Genomic DNA, 11688 nt, shown 5'->3' with positions numbered 1-11688 from the left:
GGCGGGCGGAGCGGGGCGCTCCGGGCGCTGACATTTGCAGGCTGCCCTCCTGATTGGTCCCCGCGCCGAGCTGCTCACGGGTTCATTGAAGTGTTAAGCACCTCCCCGTCTCTCTAAAGGACATTATAATGCAGGAGACCCCCTTTTTAACCACACACCGAATTTTCTTTCATTTAGGCGATCTATATATATATATATCTTATATCTCATATCTATTTTAAATAACTTAAGGCCGCTAAAATTTGGGGGGGAACAGCCTTCGCCCTGGAGCGGTGCGCGATGCTGTCTCACGCCGACCTCCTGGACGCCCGTCTCGGTGAGTTTCCCCCAGCACCCCCCCTCCCCGCGGCGGCTGCACCGGCAGCGGCGAGCGGGGAGGAAGCCGGGGCAGGAAATTGACAATTTGTTCCTTATTTTACCTTAATGCGATCTAAATGGGCTAATTCCTTTAAAAGTAATTGTACTGTATTAAAGTTTAATTTGATTTAACATAAAAAAAAAAGACAGAGAAGGAGACCTACGGAGTATGTAGATCTACAGCGAGTCGTGGATCATTTAATTTCTCTCTCCCCTGTTTTTATATACATACCTACACATTATTACAATGATGATGATGATGATGATGATTATTATTTTAGGACAGATGAGCTCGATGGTATTTACGGAGGAGTTCTGGGTGGCCTTTTCCTGCTCACCTGCTCGCTTTCCTTTCCCTTTCTTTTCCTTTAAAAAACAGAGAAATACCTGTATCTACCTATTTGTGGTATTCATGCGTTTGGTTAGAGGATCGGAGGCAGGAGAGGGTGACCGAGGTCCCTGCACATCTGTCGAGGAGGTAAAGCTCCCGGCAGCAGGGCGGCTCGAGTGTTCTTTCTTTCTCTCCGTCTCTTTCTTTTACCAGCCCCGCTGGAAAAACCAAGCTGAACACGGCAAAACTTGCCCTCCCCCCGTTCCCCTCCCTTGGTCTCGCAAGGGGAGGCCCGGCAGGGAGCTGGTTATTTAAGCAAGAAGAGGAGCTGCTCGGTGTAAAGTTTTCTCTCCCCCGCCCCGAGTTGCGCCGGGCCGGCGACTTTGCGCGCCGCGGAGCCGAGCCGGGCTGCGGAGCTGGCGGGCGGCCGGGGGGCGGCGGGGGGCGGCGTGGGACAGCTGGGCGGAGGCGGTGGCTGGATGCCTCTCGCCGGCTCGGTGCGCTGGAAAGCGGCACTGATGAATACGTGCACGGCAGCAGGGGAGTGACCGCAGCTCCTTTGCTTTCGCAGGGATGAAAGATGCGGCCGAGCTGCTGGGACACCGGGAGGCGGTGAAGTGTCGGCTGGGCGTAGGGGGCTCGGATCCGGGGGGACACCCGGGAGACATGGCCCCCAACTCGGACTCGGTGGAAGGGACCACCCTGCTGCCGGGGGAAGACATCACCACGGTGGGATCCAACCCCAGCTCCTTAGCCGTCAGCGCCAAAGACCCCGACAAGCAGCAAGGCCAGCAGGGCGGCCAGAACCCCAGCCAGGCTGGGCAGCAGCAGGGGCAGCAGAAGCAGAAGCGGCACCGCACCCGCTTCACGCCGGCGCAGCTCAACGAGCTGGAGAGGAGCTTCGCCAAGACCCACTACCCGGACATCTTCATGCGGGAAGAGCTGGCCTTGCGCATCGGCCTCACCGAGTCCCGGGTGCAGGTAAAACAACCGCCTCCGCGCAGTGCCCGCCCCCGCCGCCCCCGCCGGCCCCTTCCCCGGGCTCACCGACGGCGGCACGGCCGGCCAGCGGCGAGGACAGGCACAACGGGGCGAGCGGGTGGGTGTCCCCAACCCTCATCCCGACCGTGGGGAAGGAAACCCACCCCTGAACGCAACAGTTTGGGCAGGAAGCCATGAAACAGGACACCCCTCATCCCTCTTTCCGCAAAGCTATCCCCTTGGGGTGCCCTCTTGTCCACTAAGCGCCTGCTGCACGGTGGTCCCCAGCAGGGCGCGGTTCCCCCCTCTCCACCGCACAAGCCGGGTCAGGAAAGAGCTCGGGGAGGCACAGCCCGAGAGGGGCGAGTCTCAGCCCTCGCAATAGCTCGGCGCTAAGAGGGGAGCCCAAACCGCCGGTGAATGAGCCCCGTTTCCTGGTGCGGGGTACGGCGGCAGGGCAGGTGGCGCGGGGCCGCTGTCCAGGGTACTGACGGCGGCACTGGCCAGCGCGCCGCTGGGGCCGCTGTCCAGGGTCCTGACGGCGGCGCGGCCACGGCGCCGCCACCGCCGGGAAGGGGCGACCCTCGGATCCCGCCGCCGCCGCCGGGAGGGTGAGGGTGGGGGGTCGGGAAGGCACACAGGCTCGTGAAAAGGCAATTCGGTAAAAGGCAGTTGTATTTGGACTCGGAGTTTTCCCGTACTAGCTTTTATAATGCCTGGGGAGGGCAGGGGTAGCGACTAACTTCAACATCTAGGGTGTACTTTGTTCTCCAAAGTACTTACATATACATATGCACACAGACATATATATATTTGCACACAGGCACATCAGAAACTATTTAGGCAAATAAATGTAAACGAAATTTGGAAAAGGGTGAGACGGATCTAACCACTAGATTGCTCAGGTGGGGCTTTTGTGTGTAGAAGGATATTTTAGTGACTTTCTGGGCGAGTCCCTTCCGAGGAATGAAAGCCTGCACAATGGAAGTACTTGTGGGATGTGCATCCCCGCTCAGCACAGCGCACCGGCAATGCCGCCGCACTTTACAGCAGCCGGTGTTCAAAATCCTTCTCGGCAAGCCTAGGCGCCTCAGCTAAATAAAGACACGTCAAAAGAAATCCCTAAATGAACGCTTTTCTTTTTATGAACGGAAACCGACTCCGTTCTCGAATGTGACAGAAAATGCATGTCCGCTTTAAAAAAGTAAAACAATTTGACTCAGCCTACATAGGACTATAATTAGTTTAAATTAAGAAAGAAATTAGATTCACAAATAAAATATAATTGGACAACTGACTCTATGAAAAAAGAAAACGAGGTCTATTAAACTTTATTGGGTTTCCCAAAGGTTAATGATACCAATTTCAATATTAGGAGTGTGGTAAATGAAGTAAAATATAAAATCTAAAATGGAAATAGTTATTTTCTAACAGCACATCAAAGAAATTCGTAGGAAGAAAGACAAAGTGTTTTAATGGCCTCGGCATAATCTTAAACCAATGCTAATAGCTCGAGACTGCTGATAAAAACCGTTTAATAGAGTGGCAATTTAAATATTTTTTACAATAATGTTCTGTAGTTTAAAAAGTAATCAGATCAACATAACCTTCTTAATTAACACTTCAAAATGATTAACATTATGTAATCTAAGGCAAAATAATTTATTTAATATATTTACTTCACAATCCGATGTATCACTACTCCTTGACCAAATTTAAATTAAATAGTAATTGGTTTATGTTCTTATACGAGTACTTTACAGTTTTCTTTATAGTTAACAGATTGCCTACACATTCCTTGCAGTATGTGGGCTCCACACTGATTAAGGAATACTCCAAATACTTAATTTATAGTGACTGTATATGTTTTTAAGGGTTTTGGATGCCAGGATAAATCACCACTTTCCTCATTTTAGATCTGTATTTAATGTATATGATACATTTAAATAATTATTAAAGAGGCTGGTGCTTAAACGGGAGTCCAATTCCACGTCTGATATTGCTCTGCTTTTCAGGCTGCTGTAATAAAACCATTCTTTTTATAGCATGCCATTATTAGAAACCAATTTCAGAATTATTTATAACCCGGAATGGCTTATTAAGCAGCAATGCGAGAATCATGCAAATTACGCGATCAAATGCAATATAATAAGCATAATCATTAGTCTCTAGCACGGATTAATTAACTTTCAATATTTTATTTACATAAAAACCAAATCAGTGAAATAACTTCTGCACAGTCAGGCTTGCCTTTCAATATTTTATACGAACAAAAATAATGTGCTGTAATTCCATTGACCGTGTCCCCCACAATGGTCCCGTCACCTGCCACATCTTAATAGGGGACAAGCTGAGAGTATTTTCTAGTTTTCTAATGGAATGAGAAATTGCATTTTCTTCCTCTCCCAGCACTATTAAAGTGTAATGAATTCGGCCCAGAGTTCACGGCTGGCTGATCGAAATGAACCTGAGATCTGGGCTTTAATACAGCTCTCCAGATTTCCTACCAAATCTTCACATTAATCATCCGCTGGATTCCAATGAGATCTTCATAAAGCTTTGGCTCCTGAAAAAGAAAAAAAAAAAAAAAGAAAAACAAAAGTGATATTGTTTCCCCTTCTCTCTCTCTCTCTCTCTCTCTCTAACCCATTTATAGCTGGGGAATTAAATGGGCTATATATTTTAAAATACATTTACAGTATGTCTATATTACTGTAACTGCAGACATCATCAAGGTAGATTTTTAGATTCCAACCTCTATTAGATTCTCACTGTTGTATTAATAATTTTCAGAGGCTAGTTGCATTTTAAAAGGAGTACAAAGTTGCCAAACGCTCGTGGTTAATATATTTCTAGAGTTGTCATGTGTGCATTTTCAAAAACTCCCCCAGGTTTTCCCTGCGTTTTAATCTGTCATGCACTAGTTTTCAACTGGAAACCTTCACATTTTAAAAGCATATGCGGCGTAGCTATGAGCTGAGGCGATCAGACCTGATGGAGATTCTTTACAACACCAGTAAACCATGAAACATAAAAAGATTTTGTAGACGCAATTTAACCATTAACCCTAAAACATAATTGAACGCGATTTTTCGATTATTCATATAACACTTAGTTCCCTAACGGCTGTTCATTCCCGCTAACGGGCGCCCGTGTTTCCCAGTCTGGGTGCGTACCATCAAACCAGGGACTCCCTCCAGCAGGTCCGGGCGCTGCCCTCCCGTGGATTTCCACACGATCCGTCTTTTCCCCCCTAACAATCCTCCGGGTGCTTTCGGCAGCGGCGCGGCGAGACCCACAGAACCATCCCTGCCGGCGCCACGAACACCCGCTTACCCAAAACACCTTTGGGTTTTTTTTCTTTTTTGCTTTTAAAAAAAACCAAAAAAACCCAACAAAACCAAAACCAAGCCAAAACCAAATGGGGGCGGTTTGGCCGTAGGGTTTCCTGCCCCGGGACCCGGGCGGCGCCCCGCTCCGGTGTCGGCTCGGGAGAGCTTCTACGCACGGGCAAGAGCTGTGGGACAGTCATTTATTTTCTATCTGTGTTATTGTTTTTTTCGGATGGAGGCTAGGCTCCTTTCCCGGAGCCTCCCCCCGAAGGAGGGAGGCCGCAGGCGGCTCAGTCCCGGGACGGACACATCGATCGGTTTCATTATGAAACTTCCAGCAGTTTCGTTAACCGGTGTCGGGGGCACGCGTGGGGCCGCGGCTGTGAAGAGCAGCCGTGGGAGAGACAACGGCCGTGGGGGAGAGACTCGCCGTGTGGGCTGTGGGGCGACAGGAGACGGGGCGGAGGCGGGGGCGGGGGTGACGGGTCCGGTTCCACCGGACGGCGCGGCGGGTGGGTGGTGGCTAACGGTGCGTGTGACTGCCCGCCGCCCGCAGGTCTGGTTCCAGAACCGTCGGGCCAAGTGGAAGAAGCGCAAGAAGACCACCAACGTCTTCCGCGCCCCGGGCACGCTGCTGCCGACGCCGGGGCTGCCGCAGTTCCCCTCGGCCGCCGCCGCCGCCGCCGCCGCCATGGGCGACAGCCTCTGCTCCTTCCACGCCAACGACACCCGCTGGGCCGCCGCCGCCATGCCGGGCGTGTCGCAGCTGCCGCTGCCACCGGCGCTGGGCCGGCAACAGGCCATGGCGCAGTCCCTCTCCCAGTGCAGCCTGGCGGCCGGGCCGCCGCCCAACTCCATGGGCCTCTCCAACAGCCTGGCCGGCTCCAACGGCGCCGGGCTGCAGTCGCACCTCTACCAGCCCGCCTTCCCCGGCATGGTGCCCGCCTCCCTGCCCGGCCCCAGCAACGTGACGGGCTCGCCCCAGCTCTGCAGCTCTCCGGACAGCAGCGACGTGTGGCGGGGAACCAGCATCGCTTCCCTCCGCCGCAAAGCACTAGAGCACACAGTCTCCATGAGCTTCACCTAATGGCCGACGCCTCGCCCTGCGTCGCTGCCGCCGCCGCCGCCGCCCCCCCTTACTCCCCCCCCCCGCCTCGCCCCGCGCCCCCGCCTCGCCCGCCCGCCCCGGTCCGCCCCGGCCCCCCGCCTTCCCCCACCTGACTTACCAGGGAGTCGACTCAGGATCTGAAATCAGACGCCAACGGACTGGTTTGTGGGCCGAGAACCCCCCGACCACCCCTCACCCCTCTCCGCCCCCGCGCATCCCCCGCGCATTCCCCCCCGCGGCCCGGCCCGGCCGGCGGCGGCCGCTCCCCCGGCGGCGGGGGCACTTGGGGCCTCCCCGAGCCCAGCCTTGCCTCCCTCCCTCGCCACGACCCGGCGCTCCTGCCGGCCGCTTTGCAGAGAAATGCATTTTGGTTTTGTTTTCTTAGTTTTTATGGTTTATTAAAGAGCAGCGATCTGCCGCCGGCCCCTTCCCCTGCGAGGGCGCCGTCGGGGGGCGGCCGGGCGGGTTGGCGGAGAGGTACGGAGACCCCAGAGAGAATAAAATCCATTTTGATAAAAGAATTTATAAGCGAGAGAGAGCGAGAGACATGAGGGAAAATTAAAAAAAAAAAAAAAAAAGAAGTTTCTTTTTGTAAAAGTTAAACACATGGGGGGGAGGAAAAGGCAAAAAAAAACAAAAAACAAAAAACAAAAAACAAAGGAGAGAAGAAGACCACTTCCCTTTGATTTCGTGACGGTTGAGTTGCCGGTCCGCCCCACCTTTATTTACGCATTTATTTACGTTCCTGCTGCTATTGTCCCTCTTGCATCTTCCGCTGCCGCCGGCGGAGGCGCCACCGCCCCCGCCCCGCCCGGCCCGGCCCGGCCCGGCCCGGCCCCGCGGCCCGCCCGCCTGCATGTGCCGGTCACCCCGCCGCTGGGCTGGGCCGCTGGAGGAATGAACAAACGATGTGAAATAGGATGTTTTGTGTAGATAAAGCATTCTTGTTACATACTGGTCGATTCGTGATATGTTTTAACTTATTGTCTGTGCTTATTTATTGCATTTTGGGTTTCTTAATGAATGTTTGAGCTAATATAAAACATATTAATTGACTTTTCCGGACACGTTTATATCAAGTTAATGTAAATGGATAAATAATATCATTTTCAGTATGTGATATGAAGAATTATAGATTTTGATGTTGCGTGTGAGATATAACAAGTGTCTTGACTTGCAGGCAAAAAAACAAAAAAAGACAGGACTTCCTTCTGTAGGATTCACCAAGTCCTTTGTCACAAGTTTGGGGATAGTTTGCTTGCTTGAATTTTGCATTGAAGCCTTTCATTTATCACAATTTTAATACTTCATAACTAATAAACTTTTGTTAATCTTTGTGTGTGGCTGGTCTTTAAACTGCAAGACACACGGAGTTCCGCGGTGAGGCGAGGCAAGAGTGAAGGGCGAGGGGGAGCTGGGTGGCGGGAGGCCGGGGCCAGGCGGGTGGCGAGTGTCGCAGGGGCTGGTGCGGGGTCGGTGCGGGGCCGGGGGAGGAGAGCTGGGGCTGCAGCCGGAGCAGGAGCGGAGTGGGGCTTTGCCGCAAACCTTTTTGCCGGCTCTGAAATGGGTGCGTGGCTGCTGGTGGGCGAATCCCACGGAAGAGAAAATCTTCGGATTACTCCTGTGCAAACTTTGACAGGGGGGACAAAAAAAGTGCCGTACTTTGGCAAGCATCGTACAGCCTGGTTTGCGTTTCTTTTTTTTTTCTCCCCCCTTTCCTTTTTTTATGCAATGCATTGAGATCTCTTCTCCTTGTACATCAATTACACACTCTTAATTACACACCTGAGAGTGCCCGGCTCCACAGGCACCCGCAGAAGGGTCCTTGCCTGTTCCAAAGTGCATATTATGTATGCATATTTAATTTAAAAGAGAAATAAAAGCAGAATAAATTATTGGTGATCCAGGCCATGAGTGAGTCCGCTGGGGGTCACCTGAGGAAGCAGCCCTGTGCCCTTCTGCAGGAGCCTGCTAGTGCAGGTGCTGAAACAGCCCAGGATGCTCATCCTGAGGTAGGCTAGGCCAGGCAAGACAGGTCCCGTACCATAATCCATACCATGGTTAACGCCTGGAGTAAGAAAACACCATGCTCTGTCCTTCCTTCCAGCCCTCCCTCTAGTCCCCAGCCTAGCCTTGGGCCAAGCAGGAGCCCCCCTGCACCTGCGCTTGCTTCCGAGTTTGAAATTTGTGATCAATTTAGATCAGCCGTCAAGGACGTGAGCGCACAGGGTGCCTATGGAGTAGGGCTGGTCAGAGTACCCCCAGCTCCCCTACCCCACAGGTGCCCCTGCATGGCCAAGGGGAGTGACAGCCCATCCGGGACATCCCTTGGTTTTCCCAGTCCCACAGCAGTCCCTGCCCCATGCCATGGTGCGCTGGGGTGAAAAGCAGGTCCCCACTTAGATGCAGAGGAGTGCAAATCTCACTTTCCTTCTTCCAAACATATGGAAGGCTGTTTACAAGCATGTAATTTTTACAGCTGCTTTATATTGCTATAAGCAAGACAGCTTTATGATGTAGGAATGTTGTAAAGTGTGGTATGGAAGATCTTTAAAAAATATGTGCTTTTTAACGGTAGAGAAAAATGCTCTTTCTGGCTGGGGGCAGGGGATTGAGACGTAACCTGTGAGATCCAACTCTTGACACCAAATGCTGCAACTTTATGGAAGGGGCCTTACAAAGGTCCTTCAGCTGAATTCTCGCTCCTAAGCCATCCATCATTTCCTCCATATTCTAATGCAACTGTTGTCCTGGTTATAAGCAAAGCTTTTTGATCCTATCCAACTTTGATACAACATTTGTTTCCATGGCAATAGGTCTTCGTGTTCTGAGTCCTGGAGATTTTTGAAACGTACCCTTAGCACCAGCTGAAGCTTTGCAACATAAAACATCTAAGCTGATGATCTTATGTATTTCACATGGATGAAAGGAAGGGGACTGCAGGTTTCACTCATACATGTTACAGGTTGTGTGTGAATGATTTTATTATAAAATCTCACTCATGCTGACATTAAAAGATAAAAATTAAACAGCACCGACTAGTTCTACCTAACAACAGGAATAGCTTTGCTTCGTTCACATAAAGTGATCAAAATAAATGAGTGAATTCCATATGAATCAAGAGGGAATATTTATGCTGAATAACAATTAGCCTATTACCGACTAAGTAGCTAACACCAGACACTGTTACAAGCTAGGCTTATTTGCTTACTTGCTTGTGTTTTATCTTTGAGCAATTCCACCCAATGTGTAAATAGACTCAGATTTACATTTGTATATATGGATTGATTTCCACACTGGCACATATCCACGTAGGTTTACTTCACTCTAAACACAACATCACCCCTAATGTCTAAGGAATATACATAACGATAATGTCACTGAACCTTTCATTTGCTCTCTTGATAAAATGCTTTGACACTCTCTCTCTCCTCTCTTCCTCCCCTCAAATTCCCCTGGAAGGCAGAATATGCTCTTACCCACTGCTGGAAATTGCATTCACTGAGCAATTACTAACATCGGAAGAAAGTTTGTGCAAGGCAAGGGATCAGATAGCATTGCAGCATGGATTATATTATTGTACTAGCAGCAATGATCCCTGCTCCTAGAAATGAAAATGTGGTTTAATTTGTGTTGTGGTCTTTAAATTTTCATTTTTCAGAATAAAAATCTCAGCACATGAAAATGTATCTTGCAGTAATGGAGGTATGGCAGTTAACCTGTCAGTTGAAAGTATGTAACCTTCCTTTTCTCCTTTTCATGACAAAGGTAATCTCATCTGAGGGCATTTATGTGAAGAAATAACAGCATGGCATGGTGAAACCACTGGCTCATTAATCCTGGCATCTACTTCCTGCAGGGCTTCTTGATTAGTTAGATTCATTCATCGGGTATTTCAGAGTTTTTGATTTCTCACCACTGGCTAGGTTCACTGAGTTCAGGCTAAATTGAGCTAGAAGCAATGTTTATTAGTAATTTTGTAATACAGACTACCCTAATAATTCAGTACAAATATCTCATCTGAAATATATCCATTCACCCTAACACCTAATGCAGTTTGCAGCTGTGTTCGGAGAGAACCGGGAGAACACAAGTGATTGGGCATGTATTTTCTAAATTATTAATATGAGAGCTAATAGCGAACTCCTCTTCATTACCAATGCTGGAATTAAGATCCTTTTTTTTTTTTCAAGCAAGCCCTGACACAGAGGTGACCACCTCCTGCCTGCCATTAAGTCTGATCTCAGAGCGGTTGGTCTGGGAAGCATGGCCTATTTAGCCTTTCAGGATAAAGATGAAAGGGAGAACAAAGGAATTTCAGTTTTTCCCTCATGTGTGCTGTAAACATAGGGAAAAATCTGAACGCTGCAAAAGGAAAAAGAAGAGGAGTCCTCAGAAATTAGCATCTTGTAATGTCACAGATCTATCTCAACTGTTTGGTAGCCATAATAGAGTTACAGCTTGGGCAACAGGGACAAAGAAGCAAAGCCCCTGATCCTGCAGCCTTTAAAGCCCATGCTGACCTGGCTGCAAGTTCAGGAGATGCATGTGTGCAGGTTTGTGGCAATGGTGCTCAAAATTGTCCTGCCAGACAGCTTTGCCCCTTTCCGTAAACTCTCTTTTCTAAAAGAAATTATGACCACCCATGGTCTGCATTCAAATGTCTGACCACAGCTTGTGCCCCGTTGGCTCATCCAGTCATAGGTGAGATCCAGGGCCTGAGAACCAGTTTGACTTTATGAACACACACAATTTACCCCAAAATCTCTGAGTAAGACAGCTGAGAGCCATGGCTTAACTCAGAGAAGCAGAATTTTCTTCAAAAGATACTACACCTGTGGTCTCCTTTTAAATATCGCAGACTGATCACCTCTCCTGTTAGTGGTGCAACAGCAAGAGGAAAACAGAGGTGGTGGTGGTGGTGGTGGAGCGGGAGTGTAGGGACAGCGTGGTTTTAATTGTTCACCTCATCATGACAAGGATAGCAAGAATAGCAACAAGAGCCAGAGGGGCTGCTCATGCCTGGGATGTGGTAGGGGACTATCTTTGATTAACCATCATCCTTTTTTTTTTGAGTAGTGCTCAAGGGGCTGCACTAATAGCCATGTTACGCCCTCTGTAAAATTTACTTCTACTCCTCAGGGAAAAAATGGCAGCAGGGTGATTCTCTCTCTTCATGCTCTTCACAGCCAGGGCTCGTGCCAGAGATCAGCCCATCTTTGTCTTCCACCTGGGATGCTGCACAATGGTACGGGTGGCAGGTCGCATCTCTTATTTGCCAATAAATTGTGCCTGCTTCAGCTTCTCCTGAGACCATCTTTGAGGCTCAAGAGCTCTGCTTCGCTTTTGTGTTGCATCATTCATCAACAATTATGCTTAAAAACATTTTTCAGAGCTAAAATTATGCTTTTACGAGCTTTGAAATCTGCCAGAGGAGAATCACTCCCTGGGAGGAAGGAATCCAGAGACGTTTGTACAGGATTTGCCATTGGAGGTTACACAACCATTCTACAGAGATTCTTACCCTCCTTCGAAGGTCGAGAGGGAAAATGCAGAATATGCTTAATACACTGTCTGTG

General features: G+C 49.6%; 1 protein-coding gene across 1 annotated transcript; it reads left to right on the top strand.

The window, feature by feature from the left end:
• Positions 1 to 279: 279 nt before the first annotated feature.
• OTP (orthopedia homeobox) lies at positions 280 to 6088 on the top strand. The gene is made up of 3 exons (XM_063321193.1): positions 280 to 316; positions 1260 to 1669; positions 5558 to 6088. Exons 1-3 carry the CDS (start codon positions 280 to 282, stop codon positions 6086 to 6088), a joined length of 978 nt encoding a protein of 325 aa, XP_063177263.1.
• The last annotated feature ends 5600 nt before the right edge of the window (positions 6089 to 11688 follow it).

This window comes from Chroicocephalus ridibundus, chromosome Z (genome assembly GCF_963924245.1).
Source record: "Chroicocephalus ridibundus chromosome Z, bChrRid1.1, whole genome shotgun sequence".
In the NCBI taxonomy this organism is placed as follows: Eukaryota; Metazoa; Chordata; class Aves; order Charadriiformes; family Laridae; genus Chroicocephalus; species Chroicocephalus ridibundus.
This window is presented reverse-complemented; position numbering and strand designations above follow the sequence as displayed.

What these genes read in the sequence shown, in the direction of transcription:
- OTP (XM_063321193.1), top strand. Translation starts at nt 280, where the DNA reads ATGCTGTCTCACGCCGACCTCCTGGACGCCCGTCTCG. An exon ending in CCTCCTGGACGCCCGTCTCG is followed by an intron (nt 317 to 1,259) that starts GTGAGTTTCCCC and finishes TTGCTTTCGCAG; the next exon opens with GGATGAAAGATGCGGCCGAG. An exon ending in TCACCGAGTCCCGGGTGCAG is followed by an intron (nt 1,670 to 5,557) that starts GTAAAACAACCG and finishes CGCCGCCCGCAG; the next exon opens with GTCTGGTTCCAGAACCGTCG.